We start from the raw sequence: 23,451 nt of genomic DNA on the forward strand, positions 1-23,451 counted from the left end.
TAGTACCTGTAGTTAGTTAGCTGTTCAGTTAGTCAGTGAGCCCGGGCCGGGGCATGCCCTGCGCCCTGGGTTTTAAGTCGTGCGGCTCTTGTAGGTGTTCCATGCCAAGAAGTGACCTGCATGCAGACTGTTTGGGAGAAACCCATATCAGCGAAAGGTGCAAAATTTGCAAGTTGTTTAAGTCTTGGACCAAAAGAGAAAGGGACGTTAGGCTCCAGGCCATCCTGATGGAGTCAGCACTGACCCCGACTCTGGCACGCCGCTCCAAACCGGTACCCGGCACCGTGACGTCGGTACACAGCAACCCTCTGGTGCCATCGACCAGTCGGCACCACTCCCCTTTCATGGGGCATGCCAAGAGGGCCAGGAAGACTCACTCTTCGAAGCGGCACTCAGGCAAGTCTGGGACAGAGGCTAGGCCCATGTTGGGCAGTCCTCGATCCCCACCAGGCCCCAGGCCTCTGACTCACGTTGAGCGGAGTAGCCCGGCCCCTTCGGAACAGGCCTGTCCGGATGCCATCCACACCTGAAGCTCTCCAGGCGGCCCGGGACATTATGTCCATGCCGATGCCTGGAGCACCGCCGATGTTGGCCCTACACTCCAAAGGCAAGCCGCTGCTGCGATCTCCACAGTCACCTCTGGCCTGGTACCAGTCTCAGTCAAGGGAACATTCCCACTGCTGTTCACCGCCCAGTGACTGCTTGGGGCAGAGTCCATGTGGTTCACCCTCAACGCCAACCAGATTGTCTGGCTGGGTTCCCTCCAGCCGGGACTCTTGGCACTGCTCATCCTCAAGGAGCGAATATTGACGGGACCGCAGCGGGCATCGCCTATGGACCTCGTCTCAGAGAAGGTACCGCAGTCAGTCACAGCACAGTGGTTGACACCGTTCCTGCTCAGACTTCTGCTCCAAGTCTCCGCCAAGACATAGCAGCCCCAGACATCTATCGCCGGTGTCTCACCATCGTGGGTCTGCCCGTTGGCCGTTCGCGGAGCAGCTGTTTCTGTCGGTACCAGTCTTCCATGTCGAGATCGCAGTCCCATGGCCGTCGTAGATCCCGGCACCGCCATTCCTCCTGGTCCAGAGACAGCAGCAGATCTTATGCCAGCCCGGTCTCCATTCATAGCCGTCCTTCGATGGGCAAGGCCAGCCAACCCGAACAGCCAGCCCCACCGGTGCCACAGCAGGTGCAGTGGCACCGAGCATCGTGGCTGGCCCAATGGTACCAGTGGGCACCATGGCCTCCGGCGCAGCCCCCGGTGGGAGCTCACTCGGTGGCTGGAGCTTTGGAAGAACCGTTGGCCTCCCTCTCCAGACCCCTGAGAAGGGAGTCAGTGAGACGTACGTCCTCGGCACCGTGACCGGAGTCCGACCAAGTGGTGAACCCTCCAGTGCCAGCCAACACCCAGAGCACCGCACCGGGCTCTTCGCCCCACCCAGAGGAGGCAATTGCAGCCCCGTCCCCCTCCGTCCCGCAGGAAGACTTCAGGGCCCACCAAGAACTCTTAAAGAGGGTGGCAGCAAGCCTCCACCTCCAAGCAGAGGAGATGGAGGAGCCCTCAGACTCTCTGTTTAACGTGTTGTCCCCATTGGCACCGGGTAGGGTGGCCTTGCCTCTCCATGAAGGGGTGGCTAAGATTTCAAATGCCTTGTGGCAAACACCGGCCTCATTGGCCCCCGTCTCTAAAAAGGTGGAACACAAGTACCCACTAAAGGGCGTGAGTACTTGTATACCCACCCGGCGCCCAACTCCCTGGTGCTCAAGTCAGTCAACCACAGGGAATGGCAGGATCCGCCAGCCCCGACCCCAAAGAACAAAGACTCTCGGAGACTGGACTCTTTCGGAAGGAAAATTTATTCATCTTCAAGCTTCCAGTTACAAGTGACAAACCATCAGGCTCTCCTGCGCTGGCATGAATTCAGTCTGTGGGGCTCCCTGCCCAAGTTTGAGGACTCGCTTCAGGAGTGCGATAGTGGAGGAAGGGGCAGCGGCCACTAGGGCGTCCCTGCAGGCAGCCTCAGATGCTGCAGATACGGCCACACGATCAATGGCCTTTGCGGTGTTCATGAGACGGGCGTCATGGCTCCTGGTCTCTGGGCTGTCCAGCGAGGCACAGTCTCCCATGCAGGATCTCCTGTTTGACGGGAAAGCTCTGTTTGCGGAGGAAACAGACACAAGACTGCATGGCATGAAAGACTCCCGCACGACCCTCCAGACTCTGGGCCTCTATGTCCTAGCTCTGGCAAAACCTAAGTTCAAGCCGCAGCAGACTCCCGCCCAGGCCGGCCTCCCGAAGTATGAGGCCACCCATAAGAAGCAGCGGGACTATAAGAGATACCCTCAGAGGCAGTCTCGGCCTGCCCCCCCCCAGCCTGGGTCCTCCAAGGGCAAGCAGGCAGGGAAAAGGTGTTTTTTGATGGGACACTCGGGGCACCCCGCCAGTCCTCACCAGGGATCCATCCCCAATAAAGCTCCCCTTCTCCAATTGGTTGTGTGCTTTCTTCCCGGAATGGTCACGGCTAACCTCAGACCGATGGGTCCTCAACTCCATCTCCCGGGGTTACACCCTCCGGTTTACTTCCTCCCCGCCCAGCCACCCCCTTACCCTGTCCCTCTTGGGGACCCCTTGCACAAATCTCTGCTCGAGCAGGAGGTGGGGTGGCGCCTAGGATTAGGAGTGATAGAGGCAGTGCCCAAGGAGTTCATGGGCAAGGGGTATTGCTCTCGTTATTTTCTTATCCTGGAGGCCAAAGGGGGGCTCAGGCCCATCCTGGACCTGCGAAGTCTGAACCAGTACATGGTGAAACTCAAGTTCCGCATGGTCGCCTTGGCCTCCGTCATCCCCTCCCTGGATCCCGGGGACTGGTATGCTGCCCTTGATCTACAGGACGCATACTTCCGCATCCACATATCCCAGGGGCACAGGCGCTTTCTCCATTTCATGGTCTTCCCGTTTGGTCTGTCCACTACCCCCAGGGGGTTTACAAAATACATGTCGGTGATAGCGACCTACCTCAGGGGGCAGGGGGTCCAGATATTTCCCTATCTGGACAATTGGCTTGGCAAGGGCATCTCCCAGTCACAGGTGAGGGATCATGTGGCGCTCCTCCTGTCCACGTGCACCGCCTTGGTCCTGTTGGTAAACAACACCAAGTCCACTTTAGTCCTGGTCCAATGCATAGAGTTTATCAGGGCGCTCCTGGACGCAGTGTCGGCCAGGGCCTCTCTCCCGCCAGACAGATTCAAGACCCTGAAAGGTCTCATGGACTCGGTCACAAGGTTCCTGGTGACACAACAGCCAGGGTTTGCCTGCAACTCTTGGGTCACATGTCGGTGTGCAGGTGAGTGGTCTGTCACGCCAGACTCAGGATGAGGTCCCTCCAGCTCTGGTTGGCCTCGAAATTCTCCCAGGCCACGGACAGGACGGACAAGGTCCTCACCTTGCCGGACTCTGTGATCACCTCCCTATGGTTGTGGTCCTCCCCAAACAAGATGCTCGGAACGAGAGGGCAGATCGCTTGAGCAGGGACTTTTCCTCGCAACACGAGTGGTCCCTCCACCCAGAAGTGGCCCACCAGCTCTTCCAAAGGTGGGGAACTCCCCGGGTGGACCTATTTGCGATTCAGCAGAAATGGCGATGCCCCCAGTTCTGCTCGGGGGGGGCCTGGGGAGGAGCGCTATCTCCGATGCCTTTCTCCTGTCCTCTGAGGCCAGCTTCTCTATGCCTTTCTCCCATTCCCTCTAATCAGCAGGGTCCTGGAGAAGATAAAGACAGACAAGGCCCCGGTCCTCCTGATTGCACCGGCGTGACCCAGGCAGCATTAGTACGGGACCCTCACGGGCCTGGCGGTAGCTCCGCCGTGGCCGTTGCCGCTCTGCCTGGACCTGCTCTCTCAGGACCAGGGCCGCCACCTCCATTCCAACCTAGTGGCGCTTCATCTCGCGGCATGGCTGCTCAGTGGTTAGGCGGAGAGGAAAGCACATGCACAGAACAGGTCCAGCGCATCCTCCTTGAAAGTAGATGGCCTTCCACTCGCCATGCTTATTTAGCAGAGTGGTCCCAGCTTTCTAGGTGGGCGGTAGACCAGGGTGTGTTCCCTATGGCCGCCCCAATCCAGCTTATCCTTGATTACCTCCTCCACCTGAGGGCCCAGGGCCTGGTGCCCTCGTCCGTCAAGGTGCACCTGGCAGCCATGTCGGCCTTCCATCCGCCAGTGCAAGGGCACATGGTATTTTTCCCATGCTATGACTGTCCGGTTCCTTGAGGGTTTGGACCATCTTTTTTTGTGTTCTAGACCCCCTGTCCCACTGTGGGACCTAAACCCGGTGTTGGCTCGTCTCACGGGGGCCCCGTTTGAACCACTGGCCACGTGCTCCTGGTCTCACCTCTCATGGAAGGTGGCCTTCCTGGTTGCAATCACTTTGGCCAGGTGAGTCTCGGAGCTCAGGATCCTGACCTCTGAGCCGTCGTATGTGGTCTTTCATAAGGACAAGGTCCAGCTCTGCCTGCACTCCACATTCAAGGTGGTCTCTGCCTACCACATGGGTCAGGACATTTTTCTACCAGTCCTCTGCCCCAGGCCTCACACACCCAGTGAGGAGTGCCGTCTCCACATTCTCAGTGTGCAGCAGGCTCTGGCTTTCTACCTCGAGCAAACCAAGCCATTCAGAAAGTCCTCGCAACTGTTCATCGCCTCAGCTGAGCGCGCGAGGGGCCAGCAGCTTTCCAATTGGATCACGTCGTGCATCTGCTCCTGTTATGAGCTGGTGGATGTCCCCCCGCCACCCATTGCGAGGGCACACTTGACTCGGGCGCAGGCGTCGTCGGCTGCCTTCGTGGCCCACGTCCCCATCCAGGACATTTGTACGGCCGCCACATGGTCTTTGATTCATACGTTCACCTCGCACTATGCGATCATCCCCCAAACCAGGGATGACACCGGGTTCGGCAGGGCTGTCCTCCTTCCTGGGAACTTGTGAACTCCTACCCACCTCCAACAGATATAGCTTGGAATCACCTATTGTGGAATACACATGAGCAATCACTTGAAGAAGAAAAGACAGTTACCTTTTCCGTAACTGGTGTTCTTCGAGATGTGTTGCTCTTGTCTATTCCACATCCCACCCTCCTTCCCCTCTGTCAGAGTTGTCTGGCAAGAAGAAACTGAGGGTGGGGGAGCACACAGCTCCCCTTATACCGTGCCAGGCAGGCAGGCACCACTCCAGGGGTCGCGGGGGGCACTCCCTCCCTCCCACGGGTACTGCTATGGAAAAAACTTCAGGCACCAGTGCACGTGGCAAGCACACACACCTATTGTGGAATAGACATGAGCAACACATCTCAAAGAACACCAGTTACAGAAAAAGTAATAGTCTTTTCTTAAGTTTTACATTGATTTATTTTTGAAAGCAGTTATTTTTTGTACATAATTCTACATTTATAAGTTCAGCTTTCATTGTAAAGAGATTGCACTACAGTACTTGTATTAGGTGAATTGAAATATACTATTTCTTTTGTTTTTTACAGTGCAAATATTTGTAATGAAAATAAATATAAAGTGATCACTGTAAACTTTGTACTCTGTTGTAATTGAAATCAATATATTTGAAAATGTAGAAAATATACATTCAAAAATATTTAATTAAATGGTATTCTATTGTTTAACAGTGCGATTAATCGTGATTAATTTTTTTTAATCGCTTGACAGCCTTACTAATAACTGTTGTCAGTATTTCTATTAACTAGTGAAAGCTGCTAAAATTGCTGTTTAAGTGTTACTTCTGTAAATTGTGGTACAGGGAATCCAGGGTTTTTTTTTTTTCCTCCGTGAGAAAATAGTAACGTAGCTGTAACTGTATTTTGTTTGTTTTCTAAAATGTGCTCCCGCTACAGTAAGAAGCTTGTTTTTAGGGACACTTCTGTATCATAGAAACAACTTTCATTTTCTGGACACTTTTTATTCATCAGAATTTTGCTATTTGCATAACAGACAATTTACTAGGTCAGCCCAATTAAGAGCCCCTCTTGTGTAGCTTGGACCAGCATAGATAAAAAGCAATTATATATTTTTTAAAAAACATACTTTATTTAAATTGAATTGTTTTATTCTAATAAAAAAACCTATTTAAAACTAAATTTGAAATAGACATTCTTTTTTAAGGCCTAAACTTACTATAATCTATTAAAATAATTTAAATACAAAATAGTATTAAGTAGTACATGTTTGCCAAATTTTAAAGAAAGACATACCACTGAACTCTTGGAAGTCACTGGCAAAACACCTCAAACTAGAGTTCCTTGAAGAGCTAAACTAGCTTTCACAGCAGTAGCCTCTTCTGTAGGTGCAGAGAGAATATTTTCTTCATTTCAGTTTATTCAACTAATTCAGTTCAATGACTAGTTCATTCCAAGTTGAGACACCAATAGGAAGCTAAAAAAGTAGGAAGGCTTGATTTCCTCTTCTAGCTATGAATACAAATTAGGTGAGAAAGCATGAGATCTACTAGTTCTAAACTTTTGAAGGACATGGTGACCGTGGACACTGGGGAGGGCCAGTGTTCTGATGTGGCACCAAGCATTCTTTCATGCCAGTGTTTGTTTGGCTGGTTCTTGTTCACATGCTCAGGGTCTAACTAATCACCATATGTGGGATCAGGCAGGAATTTTCCCCCAGGTCCCCTGTGACCTTGGGGGGTTCGCCTTCCACTACATGTGCATGTGGGTCATTTGCCAGGATTATCTGGGTATCCACTACATAATTTTACCCGCAATTGCGGGACCTCGGGCGCTGGTGCACCTCGCTCCCGCCTATTCTCTGCCTGTGACACACAATAGTCTAGTCTCCTGTGGGCTGTGATGTTTTGGTTGTTGGGTTTAGTATGCAGGTGCTCAGTAGAGGTAGATATACAAGAGGTCAGACTACATTATCTGGTAGTCCCTTTTGTCGTTAAACTCTGATTATGGCCAGAAACAATCAGTTCAATTCATTAATTAGGCATAATGCTTCCTTTGTTTAATAAATTAGTTTTAAATGCAAAACATGTTTTTATAAACTTTTAGATAATCATCATTTTTAACATAAACATAAAAATGAAGAATGTGATTAAGCATCAATAAGCTGTTTTTAAGTAAGTCTTAAATGAACATATAGATATAGCATATTCCCCTGGTTTCCAACCAATGAAAATCAGCCTGTCTTTTGAAAACATAATGAAGTACAACTGCGAAACACAATTAAAATTATTTTAAATCAGTGTTTCCTGCTTGCCAATTTAAATCATGATTGAAATTGGTTATTTAAATTGCTTTGATTTGAATCAATCCATCCTGGCTTGAACTGTAAAAACTTAGAATCATAGAATCATAGAATATCAGGGTTGGAAGGGACCCCAGAAGGTCATCTAGTCCAACCCCCTGCTCAAAGCAGGACCAATTCCCAGTTAAATCATCCCAGCCAGGGCTTTGTCAAGCCTGACCTTAAAAACCTCTAAGGAAGGAGATTCTACCACCTCCCTAGGTAACGCATTCCAGTGTTTCACCACCCTCTTAGTGAAAAAGTTTTTCCTAATATCCAATCTAAACCTCCCCCACTGCAACTTGAGACCATTACTCCTCATTCTGTCATCTGCTACCATTGAGAACAGTCTAGAGCCATCCTCTTTGGAACCCCCTTTCAGGTAGTTGAAAGCAGCTATCAAATCCCCCCTCATTCTTCTCTTCTGCAGGCTAAACAATCCCAGCTCCCTCAGCCTCTCCTCATAACTCATGTGTTCCAGTCCCCTAATCATTTTTGTTGCCCTTCGCTGGACTCTCTCCAATTTATCCACATCCTTCTTGAAGTGTGGGGCCCAAAACTGGACACAATACTCCAGATGAGGCCTCACCAATGTCGAATAGAGGGGAACGATCACGTCCCTCGATCTGCTCGCTATGCCCCTACTTATACATCCCAAAATGCCATTGGCCTTCTTGGCAACAAGGGCACACTGCTGACTCATATCCAGCTTCTCGTCCACTGTCACCCCTAGGTCCTTTTCCGCAGAACTGCTGCCTAGCCATTCGGTCCCTAGTCTGTAGCTGTGCATTGGGTTCTTCCGTCCTAAGTGCAGGACCCTGCACTTATCCTTATTGAACCTCATCAGATTCCTTTTGGCCCAATCTTCCAATTGGTCTAGGTCCTTCTGTATCCTATCCCTCCCCTCCAGCGTATCTACCACTCCTCCCAGTTTAGTATCATCCGCAAATTTGCTGAGAGTGCAATCCACACCATCCTCCAGGTCATTTATGAAGATACTGAATAAAACCGGCCCCAGGACCGACCCTTGGGGCACTCCACTTGATACCGGCTGCCAACTAGACATGGAGCCATTGATCACTACCCGTTGAGCCCGACAATCTAGCCAGCTTTCTACCCACCTTATAGTGCATTCATCCAGCCCATACTTCCTTAACTTGCTGACAAGAATACTATGGGAGACCGTGTCAAAAGCTTTGCTAAAGTCAAGAAACAATACATCCACTGCTTTCCCTTCATCCACAGAACCAGTAATCTCATCATAAAAGGCGATTAGATTAGTCAGGCATGACCTTCCCTTGGTGAATCCATGCTGGCTGTTCCTGATCACTTTCCTCTCATGCAAGTGCTTCAGGATTGATTCTTTGAGGACCTGCTCCATGATTTTTCCAGGGACTGAGGTGAGGCTGACTGGCCTGTAGTTCCCAGGATCTTCCTTCTTCCCCTTTTTAAAGATTGGCACTACATTAGCCTTTTTCCAGTCATCCGGGACTTCCCCGGTTCGCCACGAGTTTTCAAAGATAATGGCCAGTGGCTCTGCAATCACAGCCGCCAATTCCTTCAGCACTCTCGGATGCAACTCGTCCGGCCCCATGGACTTGTGCACGTCCAGCTTTTCTAAATAGTCCCTAACCGCCTCTATCTCCACAGAGGGCTGGCCATCTCTTCCGCATTTTGTGATGCCCAGCGCAGCAGTCTGGGAGCTGACCTTGTTAGTGAAAACAGAGGCAAAAAAAGCATTGAGTACATTAGCTTTTTCCACATCCTCTGTCACTAGGTTGCCTCCCTCATTCAGTAAGGGGCCCACACATTCCTTGGCTTTCTTCTTGTTGCCAACATACCTGAAGAAACCCTTCTTGTTACTCTTGACATCTCTGGCTAGCTGCAGCTCCAGGTGCGATTTGGCCCTCCTGATAACATTCCTACATGCCCGAGCAATATTTTTATACTCTTCCCTGGTCATATGTCCAACCTTCCACTTCTTGTAAGCTTCTTTTTTATGTTTAAGATCCGCTAGGATTTCACCATTAAGCCAAGTTGGTCGCCTGCCATATTTACTATTCTTTCGACTCATCGGGATGGTTTGTCCCTGTAACCTCAACAGGGATTCCTTGAAATACAGCCAGCTCTCCTGGACTCCTTTCCCCTTCAAGTTAGTCCCCCAGGGGATCCTGGCCATCCGTTTCCTGAGGGAGTCGAAGTCTGCTTTCCTGAAGTCCAGGGTCCGTATCCTGCTGCTTACCTTTGTTCCCTGCGTCAGGATCCTGAACTCAACCAACTCATGGTCACTGCCTCCCAGATTCCCATCCACTTTTGCTTCCCCCACTAATTCTACCCGGTTTGTGAGCAGCAGGTCAAGAAAAGCACCCCCCCTAGTTGGCTCCTCTAGCACTTGCGCCAGGAAATTGTCCCCTACGCTTTCCAAAAACTTCCTGGATTGTCTATGCACCGCTGTATTGCTCTCCCAGCAGATATCAGGAAAATTAAAGTCACCCATGAGAATCAGGGCATGCGATCTAGTAGCTTCCATGAGCTGCCGGAAGAAAGCCTCATCCACCTCATCCCCCTGGTCCGGTGGTCTATAGCAGACTCCCACCACTACATCACTCTTGTTGCACACACTTCTAAACTTAATCCAGAGACACTCAGGTTTTTCTGCAGTTTCGTACCGGAGCTCTGACTTCATGAAGTCTGAACTGTACTTAATTGACCTCTAGTTTCTAAGAGCTCTGGTAATAAATGCTACCCTTAAAAACTAATAATGAGTAACTTGGGTTTGCTATTTTCTTGGAATTGTTTTATTTGGCTTTGTTATTTTGCTTTTGTTGTTCACCTGCTTACTGCAGTTAACTCACTGGTACAGATAACTATGCCCATTATTATCTGTCAATATCATCTTAGAAAAATACAATTCTCAACTCAGAAGACTTAAGTAGAATAAACTAAAGATACTAACAACTGCAGTAAATGATTACTTTGCTAAACCTTTAAAGTTATTTGCTAAAATGGGGAAATATGTCTGGGGAAATAACTACACTATGATTAAACTAAATTCAAATGGTTTGTATCTGAAAGGTGACCGGCAAGAGTCAGTGTCTACTGGGCGGTATGATCTAACCAAAGTTTTACACACCTCAGTTAATGCTGCTTGCTGTTTTGCATAACACCATTGTATGCAGATATAAATGTACACTTTGCAGTAATCTGTTGCTTTTGCCTTTCACTCTTTGAAAAATTGGAATGTAAAATATTCAATATGGCAACTGCTTTTAAATAAGACCCACTGCATTGTCTTACACAAGGAAAGGAATCATGATATCAAGTCTGTTGCCTGCATTGTTAATCTAGAATATATTATGGGAATGAACTTTAAAAAAAAAAGTGTCTTAGGAAGATTCTGAGAGGAGACAAACATTTCAGCTATATTTGCTTGTCTATGAAAGCCTATGCTTTTGTGTTTTTTGTTTCTTTTAATATACTTGTTTGTTTCTGATCATTTTCTGCATTTCTTGTATGTTGAACGATCACAGAAGTCTACCTTAGGGAATAAATCTGAACAAAGGCATACTTATACCCTGTCCAAATTAATGTACAGGAAGAGATGGGATGTATTTTGAAAAATTTAATGAATATCTTATTCTCTCTTCCGTCTAAATTTTTAAATTGTAATGTGAAAAAATTTTCTACACATCACTGGCATCACAAGTCTCCTGTACACTCTGTGCTTCAAGTTGTTTGGTCTTTGAAACTTGACATGTATCACTATTTTCACCATATTTACAAGAAGTATTAAAAATGCAATTTGCATTGCTTACCATTAACTCCACTCCTTTGATCTAGGAACGAAGAGCTCTAGAAAGACGGATATCTGAAATGGAAGAGGAACTCAAAGTAAGTGCGTCACACCATTTGTGACTAATTCTGTTTTAAAAAGAAAAAAAAAAAAAGTGTTGGTGGTTCACATTATTTATAAGGTGGAAGTTTTCCAGCTGTTGGCAATCTCATTGGAGAATAGGCAAATTCATCATTTCCCCGATGCAACCACAACAGAATCTCTTGTGCAGTAATCTGCAATTCAGTTACTGCTCTGTTTCCAAAGGATATAATAGCAAAGGGTGATTATTTTTTTTTAATTTATTTTTTTAAGAAGGTGGCTGAAATTTACAAGTTTAGGTGGGAGAAAAGTCAAAGGTTTCTAGGGTAGACATTTTTTAACTGAAACCAAGGGGAAAAGTGAATCACTTTTCGAGGCTGAGATGGTATTGTATGGTTTTCATTCACTCTTACAGTAGTGCAAAACAGAGGATTGGCCTGTGAAATTTTTTTTTAAAAATAAGACTTTAACCTTGTAGTTCTAGAGTTAATCTCTGTGATTGGTTTTCTTTTCTTAAGTTGTGATATGATTTGAGCTAAATAAGGTTAATCCAGGGAGTTGACCATATATACATTTTTCATTATATCCATGGACAAAACTCCAGAAGTGAGCCAACCAAACTGCTGATAAAATTAAATCATACCAAGGAAGCAGTTGGAATGTGGTGAACTAGAAAACGTCTTTGGACGCTATAATTTTAGAGGGACCCCCCCAGTCTATTAACAGCCAGTATTCGTTATTCTGTTGCTAAAGGGTTTCTTCTAAAACACATTTTTGAGCTCTCCCTGCTGCTCTGCAACAGCACTCTCCAGAAACGTTTTTTTTAAATGCATACATGGAGTTCTTGCTGACATAATGGATGATGACAAGCAGAGAAGTATACAAAAGACAACCATGTTGTTTTATCTGCATTAGATTCAGAGCCGAGTACGTGTGCCTTAATGGAGGACAAAATAATATTTGGGACAGAAAGCAAACTACAGCAAGGGAAAAATTTTCATTCTTCTAATGATGGGGAATTGCAGAATAGAGAATATCATGTTGTGTTATACTTGTAGGTTATCCTTAAGGATGGCTAGAGGGATAAGAGAAATAGAGAATACAAATATATTACCAGTTTTGCAAAGTTGTTGGGGTTTTTTTTTGCAGCTACACATTAATGTTTTTAATTGTAAGATTAACTCTCATCCTATTTGTTTGCTGTATTGTCACATAAAAGTATATGTTAAGCACATGATTATTTGCAGATTGCTGAATGGGAAATTTAGTCCATGTAATTAGAATTTTAAGTAAAGAATTCCAGAAATAACTCTTTGTTAATGCATCCTGAATTGTTCTGGAAAGCTGTGACTAATCACTGGCTGTTCTTAGATTACATTTCAAGAATGTGCCACTTTTTGATCCTTTCCTTTCACAGTTAGTTATCTACTTTTAACGTGACTGTCTCTTTTGATTTGTTCTCTTTCAGTTCTCCTTGTCATACTATACTTGCTTTTCTCTTGTTTTCACTCCTGTTTTTTATGATTCCTGCAGATTCAATCTTTGAGACATTTAAATGAGCGACTGCTGGCTGAGAATAGGGCCTTGACCAGAGTGGTTACAAAGCTCTCAGGGTCCTGTAGGCAACTACGTTCTGTGGACTTGTAATTTCTTCTTTCTTCTTTTTTTCTCCTTTGAGTAGCCTGGCAGGTGTTGAATTTTAGCTAGTGCTTTGGCAGCACTTTTCTATTAATGCTTGTGTGTCTGAAGATTTACTTATTGCTTGATTACAGAAGTATGGCTTATGCATGATGTCCAGTGTCCCAGCTCCTGTTCCTTATTACAGACACATTGGTAGGGTTTGGTATTATCCTTACTAGCATAATATCTTATCAGTTTGCATTCAAAGATGAATCAGAGGACAGTTCAAGAAATAGGTATTTCTTGTCTTGTACAAGACTTTTGATTGTAGTTTATTTATACTTTATGTAAAGATGTGGTGCCCCAAAAGGCATGGTTGTTCACGCAGGACTTGAACTAGCATTAGGTTTCCTTTGTTTTGATCTTTATACAAAATGCAGAGTTTGACAATTGACCTCAAAATTTCCAACATATTAAAATTAACAGTAGAGATCTTCCTCTCTCTGCAGTTAACTTTTTATAAGATTGACCCAAATCAAAATTGCCCTAGTGAATATCTGAGTAATGATTTCAGGATTGTGGACTTGATTATTTGCATCAGCTATTCTAGTTTTTACATTCCAATATGTAGAGTTTTGGTATGCAAAAAAGTAATCTTTTCTTCAAAAATGTATTTGAATTTCAAGCCTTATGTATTTGTTCAAATACTTTGTTTAGTTCAGGTATGGCTCGGTTGTGCTAATACTCTTTTTATCAAACTAGGTTTAAAATAAGCTTGAAAATCTGTAACTGTAAACCAAAGGAAATCTGATTGTTGATTTGAAGATTACAGGTGTTATACCTGTGTGAAATCCAGTTACAGGGGACATCTGTGAAAAATCCATTTGGTGGCTACCTTTTGAGAAAACAAAATTTGACCCATTCCCCTGCTTCTTATCCACATGCCAAATCTTTCAGCCCACTAACCCTTTGTCCTTCATAGAAAAACTATGCATGGCTGAAGCTCTGAGCCCTGTGGATCTGGGCCAGATGAAAATATATTTAAAAATAGAATTTTTTTTATGGCTAATGGCCCTTCCACCTTCCTCATTTTTGCACGCACGCACCTTCTCTCTCTGTCCCAGAAGAGAGAGGAGGGACGTATGTGTGTTTTTTGGTTCTGCCTCAGGCCTCAGAATTTTCCATTGGGGGGTTGGGGTAGGAGGCTGCACATGCTCATGAGCACGGTCTGTTGCAACCTTTGTTTATGCAAAACTGTTAATCATTTATGGGTTTGGTTTTGTAAAAATCTGGGTTTGGCTACTAAAAGATGTGCTTAGTGACTACTGAATGACATTTTGCATCAACTAGACCTATGCAAAACTACCCACAATAGTATAACAAGATATAAATAGTGCATGTTATGGTCTTGCTTATTTAAGAGACCACAGAAAGATGCTCTTGTTTTTCAGGGAGAAGTAAACGAGAATTTAAGCTTTATATGTATAGTGAAGGGTTAACTAAAGGCTCAGCTATACTAGAGAATTTTGGAATTTACACCACCTGTTCAAGCACCTGAAATGCTAGTGAAGTGTTTTAGGGCAGATCCTCAGCTGGTGTAACTTGTCAGAGCTTCATTAGTTATACCAGCCGAGGATGTGCCCCCTTGTGTTGAAGTGGTACGTGGACATGTCGCCGGAATTTCTAAATCCAGTAAGATTGCACTAGCCCCAAGAAAATGTTGAGTTGTTCTGCTTTTGCTGGTTCACGTTAAACCATTTTAGCATTCATATACACAAGGAGCACAGAGTTGCAGCTAATCTATTTCAGATTGTCCTCCCAGATCAATCCCATAATACTCATATCTATTACTGCCGTAATACAGAACACTGGTGCTGTCACCTCTCCCATTCAGTATTTGGCTGATATATTCTCTACCCATTACTCCTTCCTGTCTTGGGTAGTAATGCACGAATAGCTTCATCAGAATAAAAACTATTAAGGACAGTTTTTGCCAACTATGTAACTGCATAATAAATAGATTGTATTTAGACAAAGCCCTGTGTTTGAATAGTGTTTTTTCATCTGGATGGAAATTCACTAAGGGGGAAAAAAGCTAAAGCTCGTGTGTGCTCACATACATTAATGCTGGTAATAACTGTAGCTCCCTCATTAAGGAGTGAGTTGGCACAGGACTGTGGAGCTGGAGCCCCATCTCCCACACACCAGAGATTTGTACAGAAAATAAAAAAATAACCATTTGTGAAAACAGACCAAGCTCCATACGCACACCAGTAACTCTCAGCTCTCTACGGTACTTATCTCCTTCAGGTGCACTGGTGCCTTCTGGTCAGCCTGCCATACCACACTCCCCCAAATTTGCCTTGAGGACTGACTAGTACATTTGGGGACATGGAGGAATTGACTAAGCCTCATGGATAGGTCAGAGAGACGTTCTTACTCCACACCTGAGCTTGCATTTTTCTGCTTTCTAGATCCTAAAGAGAAAACTATTTAGTTTCAAAATAAGAAGCAGCGAAACCATGTAAAACAAAATTTTCTTTTTACAAATATACGAAGAATAAAACCAAGTGTCTTACTTCCTCAAGCACAGACACTGAGGTTCCATAGGATTCTGGGCCTAGAAGCCCAGAGCAAACTGAGCAGCAGAAAAGGTAGGAGCGTGGTAGTCCTTGGCCATTTCATCTATATTTCACTGTACACTGGTCCCCAGATAGGACAGAAACCCTGGAACAAACCATGTTACAGTGGTACAGAGATATGTCCATACACATAATACATACACCACAGTATACTAGAGATAATATTGCATTAAAAAAAGACACATTAAGAGTTAACGTTGCAAAGTCAAGTGCTCAAAAGTCCTAAGGCTCCTGCCTCATTCCATGAAAGTTTTTTAAATATTTCCTTTTATCTTCTCCTTTGTTCAGTGTTCAGCCCCAGCCCTGATTTAACACATACCATTCAAACCCTGATCTGAAGATAGAATTATTAACATCCTCATGGGTGTTTCTGGGGTTCTCTGACCATAGCATGAGAGTGCTTCACAAACATTAATCATACCCCTGTGAGATGAGGGGTTTTCATCCCCATTTTACAGCTGGGGAACTGAAGCTCAGAGAGATTAAGGCCAAAATAGTAAAGTGCCTGCTAATTTTGGGTGCTCAAGTGGAGACACATGGGGCTTGATTTTTCAAAGCCCAGAGCATTTTATAGTTGTGTTTATGATAGAAGCTCAGCTCCCATTGACTTCAGTTGCAGCTGAGAGTGCTGAGTACTTCTGCACATCAGACCCCAGGGTCAAAAATGCGGACACCCAGAAAATGATGAACACACAATTAGTGGCCAGCTGTGAAAAGTCTGGTTTTAAAGTGTGCATAGCCTCACACAGGAACACTGGCAGAGGCAAGGATAGACTGTAGTTGGCATTCAAGTTCCTTAATCATGATGAAACCATCTTTCCTCTTCCTGCAACGTCCTACTGCACACACCAAGCACCTTCACATTTCTGCAAATGAGGCAGGGATCCTATGGATACTGTAACTCATTACACAACCGTGATTCATTCCCTGGACAGGCTTATCCTGTGCACTGGAGAGGCAGGGGTATTATGGGGGCGGGGAAATGTGATCATTCTGTGCAGATTGTAATACATACGCATTGGGGGAGAGGGGAGAATTACACTGTGTGGGCAGCCTAACTTTTGAATGCTTGATTTTGCAGGCTTAATGTTCTTTTAACATATGGGGTGGTTGTGTGCACAACTTGCTAACTTTTTTTAAACAAAAAAATCATGTCGGAACTGTATTGATTGGGTCATCAGCAGGGTTTGGACATTTAGGTCCAAAGCACAGAGCTCTGATGCTTGAGGTAGCTGTTAGCAGAAATAGGCTGTTATCTTCTATGTCGGGTGAGGACACGCAGTTTGCCAAGAGTCTTCACAGATATTTTCTGACCACAGGTGAATGTGGAGACTGAGAACTCCTGGGATCAATTTCTAGTTTCTGTAGGGGAATGTTCTCTGTAGTGGTTATAGATCCTTGTGATCCTAGCGCATCCTTTCCCTCTGATCCTGTCCCCCTGTCATCCCAGCTCCTGCCCTGCTCCCTCTCTGTGCCTGTCCACCCTCCCTCCCTCATCCATTGGTTCCTAACCCCCTCTGTGCCTGTGCATCTCCCAGCCTTCCAGGTAACCTTTAATTCTGGCATTTTCTAACTTTTGAGTTTTTGACTTTGCAACCTTAATATTTTTTAATGTTGTTTTCCTGGGTGTATGTACACTCTGCTACTTGGAAAGCTGAGTGTGGAACCATGGGATGGGTGCTCCGAAGCATAGGTACGGCAGCGATTGAAGGTAGTGCTACAAGACATGCTGAAGCAGTCTTGCCCACTTGCTCAGGGTTCAGCTGATCGCCATATTTGGGGTCGGGAAGGAATTTTCCTCCAGGGCAGATTGGCAGAGGCCCTGGGGGGGTTTCGCCTTTCTCTGCAGCGTGGGGCACGGGTCACTTGCTGAAGGATTCTCTGCACCTTGAAATCTTTGCAGTCTTTAAATCACAATTTGAGGACTTCAGTAGCTCAGACATGGGTCAGGGGTTTGTTACCGGAGTGGGAGGGTGAGATTCTGTGGCTTGCGTTGTGCAGGAAGTCAGACTAGACGATCATAATGTCCCTTCTGACCTTAAATTCTATGATTTTATATTGCTCAGGCTGGGTATTATGGAAAGCTGGAACCAATGCAGGAACGAACAGTAATAGAAATGCTTAGCTTTAATATTAAATCTTGATGAAATAATGCAGACTGCTAGTGTAGATGGGCCTCTTGAATAGTAAGAATCGATAACCATCATATTGGTTGTGCACTTGGAAGTAATTAAAACCTTTATAACAATTCAATCAACATTTCTTTTGCACAAAAGCACCTTGAGCAGGTTGAGGCCATTTTTTCTGGCTTCTGAATTTTAGTGCATCCAGTGCTAGCAAAGGAGAACTTATATACCATAGCCTAATTGTTTCATGCCAGAAGGCCGAGTGCTCTAAACCAGTTTATTACTGAAGGAATTAAAACAACTTCTGTGACTAAAGGTTCTATTTCTGATGTCTGCCTTGTCTAGTTTTGTTGCCTTTGTTTTAGGTTATACCAGCAAAATAACCATTGTGCTTCCATTTTTTGATAGATGCTACCAGACTTGAAGGCAGACAACCAGAGGCTAAAAGATGAAAATGGGGCCTTGATCAGAGTTATAAGCAAACTTTCCAAATAAAAAGGTTTACTACAGCAGCAAAATGGTATTGCACAGATCTAGTAACTCCAGTGGACCATGGTGTGGCAGTCACTGGAAGCTTGGGAAGATACCTTGGAGACTGTCATTTTCAGATATCCTGCCAAATGCCCTCTTACCTGTGTTCTTTTTATCAGGATCATTGTTTCATGTTAAAGCGCAGCTGCTGAGAAGATAAAATGACTGAGAAATCTTGTTTACAGCTACAGCATATGAGGAAAGTGTTCAAGGCCAGATATGCCTCAGATATTTAACCAGTAAGCCTTAGTTGTACATAAACACTTTTGCATCAACGAAAGCTTTCAGCTCTCACAGAAGACAGTTACTCATGTTGTGCCACAGTTCATAGTTTTTCTATACTCGGTTTTTTCTTTACATCTAAGTTTGGATTTGTGTGTTTGCTTTTAATTATTCATGTACCAGTTTTTTCTTGTACAGTGTTTTCACAGCTTTATCATTTGCAGAGACCACACAACCCTTTAAAATACATCTTTGTGTTGCTAACTAGAGCTGTATTGTCCAACCACCTGGAACGTGTCTGGTGGAACGTTTGCTTTCACTGTTTGTGCAATATGCATTTATTTCCTATACAAGATGCTTTAAAGTCCGTTGAAACTAGAGTTATTTTACAAGTCCTGTTTTCTGCCTTTATTGGTCACTTTAATAAAAAAAAAAAAAGTTTGTAATGAAACATGTTAGATCCTGTAATCTTCACATTCATTTTAGCAGGTACTGAGTGATGCTGTATATATAAATGTGTACTGTTTTGATTTTCAGACCACCACGTGGCATGCTTGAATATACTTTCCTATTGCAAATGTCTGTTACTGCAAATTAGGCTACTCCAGAATAGTGTGTTTAACAAAGTTCATTAATTTTTATGGTAAAAAGAATTTACACATTGTACGGAGCCCTATTGTGACAAAAGGTTTGAACTATAAAATACTTTTATTACCTTGTTCCTCCCATTTTTTCAGTTGATAGTGTTCACCATAATAAAAGTTGCATAAATATAACTGCTTCACTACATTTCACACACCTGTATTTATCTGAGTGCTGTCCAAAACTGTTGTGCTAGCCAAAGTAACGTTACTAAATCATTTGAAAAACCTAACCCATTACACTCACCATGTTTATATGCACTGTTATTGCCATGTGAAAAGGCATCTGAGTTGATACCACCATCCTGTTCAGACCATTTTATACATTTCAGTGGCCTTTTTTTAAAAAAAAAAAGTACTTAAGTGAAGATTGCTTTTGTTAGAAACAAACAGCCTTTATATTTTCACTAAACTATACATGACATCTTATTGGCACATAGACTATTGCCTAATACCACTGAACAGTTCAGCCATTAAAATAAATTGTACATTGTAAAGCTTGTAGTAGCTATTGTATTATTGGTTATTGTATACTATATTAAATGTGAATTTGTACCCCTTCATTTAAAAAGGTCATTGTGTTCTACTGCCTACTTCTTGGGGAGGGGTTTTGGTTTTTTGGGGTGGGGAGGTTTTTTGTGTGGTTTTGTTTAGTTTTATTTTTGTTTTGTTTTGTTTGGTTTTTTTTGGTCAGGGGAACATGTTCTTTCAGTTGATTGGTTTTTTGAAGATGTGAGGTTATGCTCTTACTACCAAGCTCAGGATTCTTGATTTTAAAGGTACAAGGATAGTTTTTGAGATAGCTTGTTGTAATTGATCTGTATGAGAGATGGGTCTGAATATAGGGAACTACCATTGTCTTACGCTAACATAAAAGGCAGAGAATTGATCAGTTTGAATGGATTCAACATGTTCAGTTCTGTTATGAGACACTTAGGCATATTCTGGATTATATTTGGTAAAGTTTGGGTGCCTGTGAATGAGTAAATACGTGTTTCTAATATTTTAGTGTTTTATATTTAGGTTATTTATTCTTTATCTAAAAAACGAACAGCTACTGTGCTATATTGATTTTATTGGTAGTACTGAGCAGACCTTGTATCTGCATGAAACTAGTTGCAAAACCCACTCTTTTGGAAAAATTGTATTTTGACATATACAAATAAAATGAATAAAAGCTATTTTAAATGTGTGAAAGTTTTACTGAGAATATTTTAAATGATGTTATGAGTTTGGTATTTAAATTCTTCAGTGGGCATTTTTTCATTCATTGCTTTACTTGGATGCAAAGTTCAAGTGCTTTTCAAAGATTGTAATCTAATTGTGATTATTTGCACATCATTGTACATGCACATCTGTAAATGCACCAGTAAAAATGCCATATTTATGCAATCTGTAACAACTTGGACAAATGTTTATATATTTTACATAAACCTGTCTGTATGCAGAACTTAACTGAGAACCAGTTTTTTGTGCTATTACCACAGTAAAATACAACCCTGACTCTAATAGAGTAGGTGATGAATTTAATTGATTATTCTGTAGCACCAATTCATTTCTCCATAAATGTTTTCCTAACTAAACTTTGCTGTAGATAGACAAACCCCCAAAAGTGAACTTTAAACAAAACACCACACCCCAACCTGCAAATGACAGAACTTAAAACACAGTTCTGCTTTGGAGGTCTGCTTGCTCATTTGGCGCTACTGGAAAAGCACTTCATTGCTTGTTGTACCTGACTGACTAAACTTACTATAGATTTTGATGGTGCAGTGAATGACATGGAGGAGAAAGGAATTCAAAACAGTAACTCGTATTTTCAGTGGACCTGTTCCAGGGTAGGGAGAGAGCTGTGCCAGAGTTAATATTGAACATACATGGAAACAGCTGGTGCTTGAGATTTAGAGCAGCACAGGAATAGGATAGCACGTACAATCCACGGCACCAATTAATGTGGCCCGAACACCCAGCAAGGATGGAACCAGAGTTTTAGAAGGAGTGACCATGTATGAGGATTCAGACTAGATAAATAACAATTGGAGGGAGTTGAGAGGCCAGAAGGGAGATCTGTGCATGTAAGAGACTGGGTATCAGTTCCTTGGTTCAATCCCTGACTCTGGCTTTTGGCTAGAGAGCTAGAGGACTGAGAATTGGAACTCCTGGATTCTAGTTCCCCTCCCCAAACCACCCTTTGTGCTTTCCTCAATCCCCACCGCGCACACACCATGCAGCCTTCTGCCACTTCCTCCCTGTACCCAAAAAAGACAGGTTAGTTTTCAGTTAACCACCATTCATTTTCGCTTCTGTCTTTGTGCACCCTGCTCTTCTGTTTCCAGTTCTTTCACCTACATGAAATCAAAAAATCACCCATTCCTATCTCACTGAGCTTCTATTGACATTGTCTGCGCTGGCATACTTCCATGCAAAACTCTGCTTTGTGCTCCAGATTGTAAAGCCAGATCTGTTCTATCCACGTTACAGACCTACTGGGTCTTCATATTACCTATCCCACCTCATTGTGCAGCAGCTGTTTTTTAAAGAAAAGGGACTAAAGCAAAACAAATGTACTCTTATTTGGAGACAAGGGGTAAGCATTTGTGTTTTCAGTTTATAAACTGGAAAAGTATTTGGGTCAAATCACCACTTTAAACATGGGGAGGAGGGGGGTCAATTGACCCCTGCATTCATATGTCTGTGGACAGAGGATACCGAGCTTCGGGTATGTCTACTTTCAAGCTGGAGGTGTAAATTCTAGCTTGAGACATACTGTGCTGTGCTCCCTCTGGTTGAGATAGTGTGCTAAGAGTGTAGCTGCAGGAGGGAGGTATGCCCTGCATATGATCCTGTCTGAGACCCACAGGTATGTACTTGGTGGGAAGCCCTTGCTCTGCCCCAGCTACTCTCCACCTTTAGCACGCTAGCTCAATCTGGGCGAGCAAGGGTGTCTCTCCTCAAGCAGGAATTCCAAATGTAGATCCACTGATCCCACGTCTCCCTTTGGGTGTAAGGAAGGGGAGTGCTAACTGCATGGGATCCTCCTTTTTACCTTGCTCCTACAGAAGTCTTCCACATGTCTACTACAGGAATCTGGCTCTACCAAATGGGAGAGCTGCTGTCCCTATCCCTCATAGCTTTGATCAGGAGGCTTTCATTCAATAGAGGGGACACTACTTAATTTCCAACAGGGTGAGCATAATCATACATATGAAATCTCCACAGTGTTGAGAGGAATGAAATGGCAGGGAGCAGCTGTCACACCACCTTAGAAGTTGAGAATCTCTGTAGAGAGGCTTCTGCAAGTGTCCTCAGATCTGTTAGGCCAGTATGCTGAACCCCTATGCCTGTTCTGTATAGGGAGAGGCAGCAAACCCATCTGTCAGAACAAGAACCAGTTCAAACATGGAATTCCCTGCCCCATATTTTGTGTCCCTGGCCTATAAGGTTAGTAATGACATACATTTTATCTTGTTGATTTTTTTTCATATTTGGCTGACACTTTGCTCTGAGGAAGGATGTGGTTGTTCACTTCTGTTTGAAAAGGGAGGGCCACTTTAAAAGGTACCTACATTTTTACTAGATTGAATAATTTCCCTCTCTTTCAGTTGGAGCTTCCGTGTACTTGACTTCATGATGCAGCATGAAGATCGTAAACTTTGTTCTTTTATTACCCATTTATCCACTTGTCAAACTGGAAGTTGTGCAACAATTTTAATTTCTTTGAAGTTAAGCTTATACAAGTAGGAAAAGCAGCTTTTCTGTTGCACCAAACCATAAAGATGCAATTCACTGTTGGACCAGATGTAAGTACCCAGCCAATACAAAATTGTGTGTGTGTGTATTATGGAATGTTGTATAATGCTAGGACTCCACCAAATAGGGTTGTGACAATACTCTTAAGAACATAAGGTTTCCAAATGCCCTTTGGGGGTTTCTTCTCATCTGTACATAATACCTCTTGAGAGACATGTTACTTCCACAACATCTAGCAATGCTTCCTTTGTGTGTGGCTTAAGAAAAAGACATTCTTCAGTTCTAAGTTAAATTATACTTAAATTCTATAGAACTTTTCTATAAAATTTTATAACTCAAAGTTAGTAGAATACTGCTATTTTTTAAAAATCTTATAAGAATTATCTTTTCAAAAACCTAAATAAAGTGAACTTCTGTAGAACTCTTGGTTACATCTGACATTTATTGGACATTTTCATATGAGAATACCTAGACTACTTTTGGGGGGACAGGGATGACATTCACCTATTTTACGTATTTTTTAAAGGGGGTGGTGTTCACATATACTGAGTTTTAACATGTAGGTTGAGAGAGATTGTGTTTCACCTTAAGCCAAAAACTACAGGTAGTAGGGAAAAGTGTTAAGCACTAGAATTGGCCAGGGAACAGATTTTTGTTCCATAATAGAGTTTTTGGAAGAAAAACTTTTCCATATCTGAACAAGGCCAAAAACTCAATTTTTCATGGAACATAAATCCTGCAATATTT

The 23,451-nt window shown here is 43.7% G+C and overlaps 1 protein-coding gene across 7 annotated transcripts in view; it reads left to right on the forward strand.

Moving 5' to 3' along the window:
- The window catches only part of PPP1R12A (protein phosphatase 1 regulatory subunit 12A), a 221,737-nt gene extending 200,246 nt beyond the window's left edge, over positions 1-21,491 (forward strand). For 5 of the 7 annotated variants that reach the window (XM_073327672.2, XM_073327674.2, XM_073327676.2 and 2 more), the window contains 2 exons: positions 11,139-11,189; positions 17,969-21,490. In XM_073327672.2, coding sequence (XP_073183773.1) covers positions 11,139-11,189; positions 17,969-18,055 — 138 coding nt within the window. In that variant the 3' untranslated portion in view covers positions 18,056-21,490. Of the gene's footprint in view, positions 1-11,138; positions 11,190-17,968 lie in introns of all 7 variants that reach the window. The other 2 variants (XM_073327673.2, XM_073327679.2) reach the window with 1 other exon arrangement.
- The last annotated feature ends 1,960 nt before the right edge of the window (positions 21,492-23,451 follow it).

This window comes from Lepidochelys kempii, chromosome 1 (assembly GCF_965140285.1).
Source record: "Lepidochelys kempii isolate rLepKem1 chromosome 1, rLepKem1.hap1, whole genome shotgun sequence".
Classification (NCBI taxonomy): Eukaryota; Metazoa; Chordata; order Testudines; family Cheloniidae; genus Lepidochelys; species Lepidochelys kempii.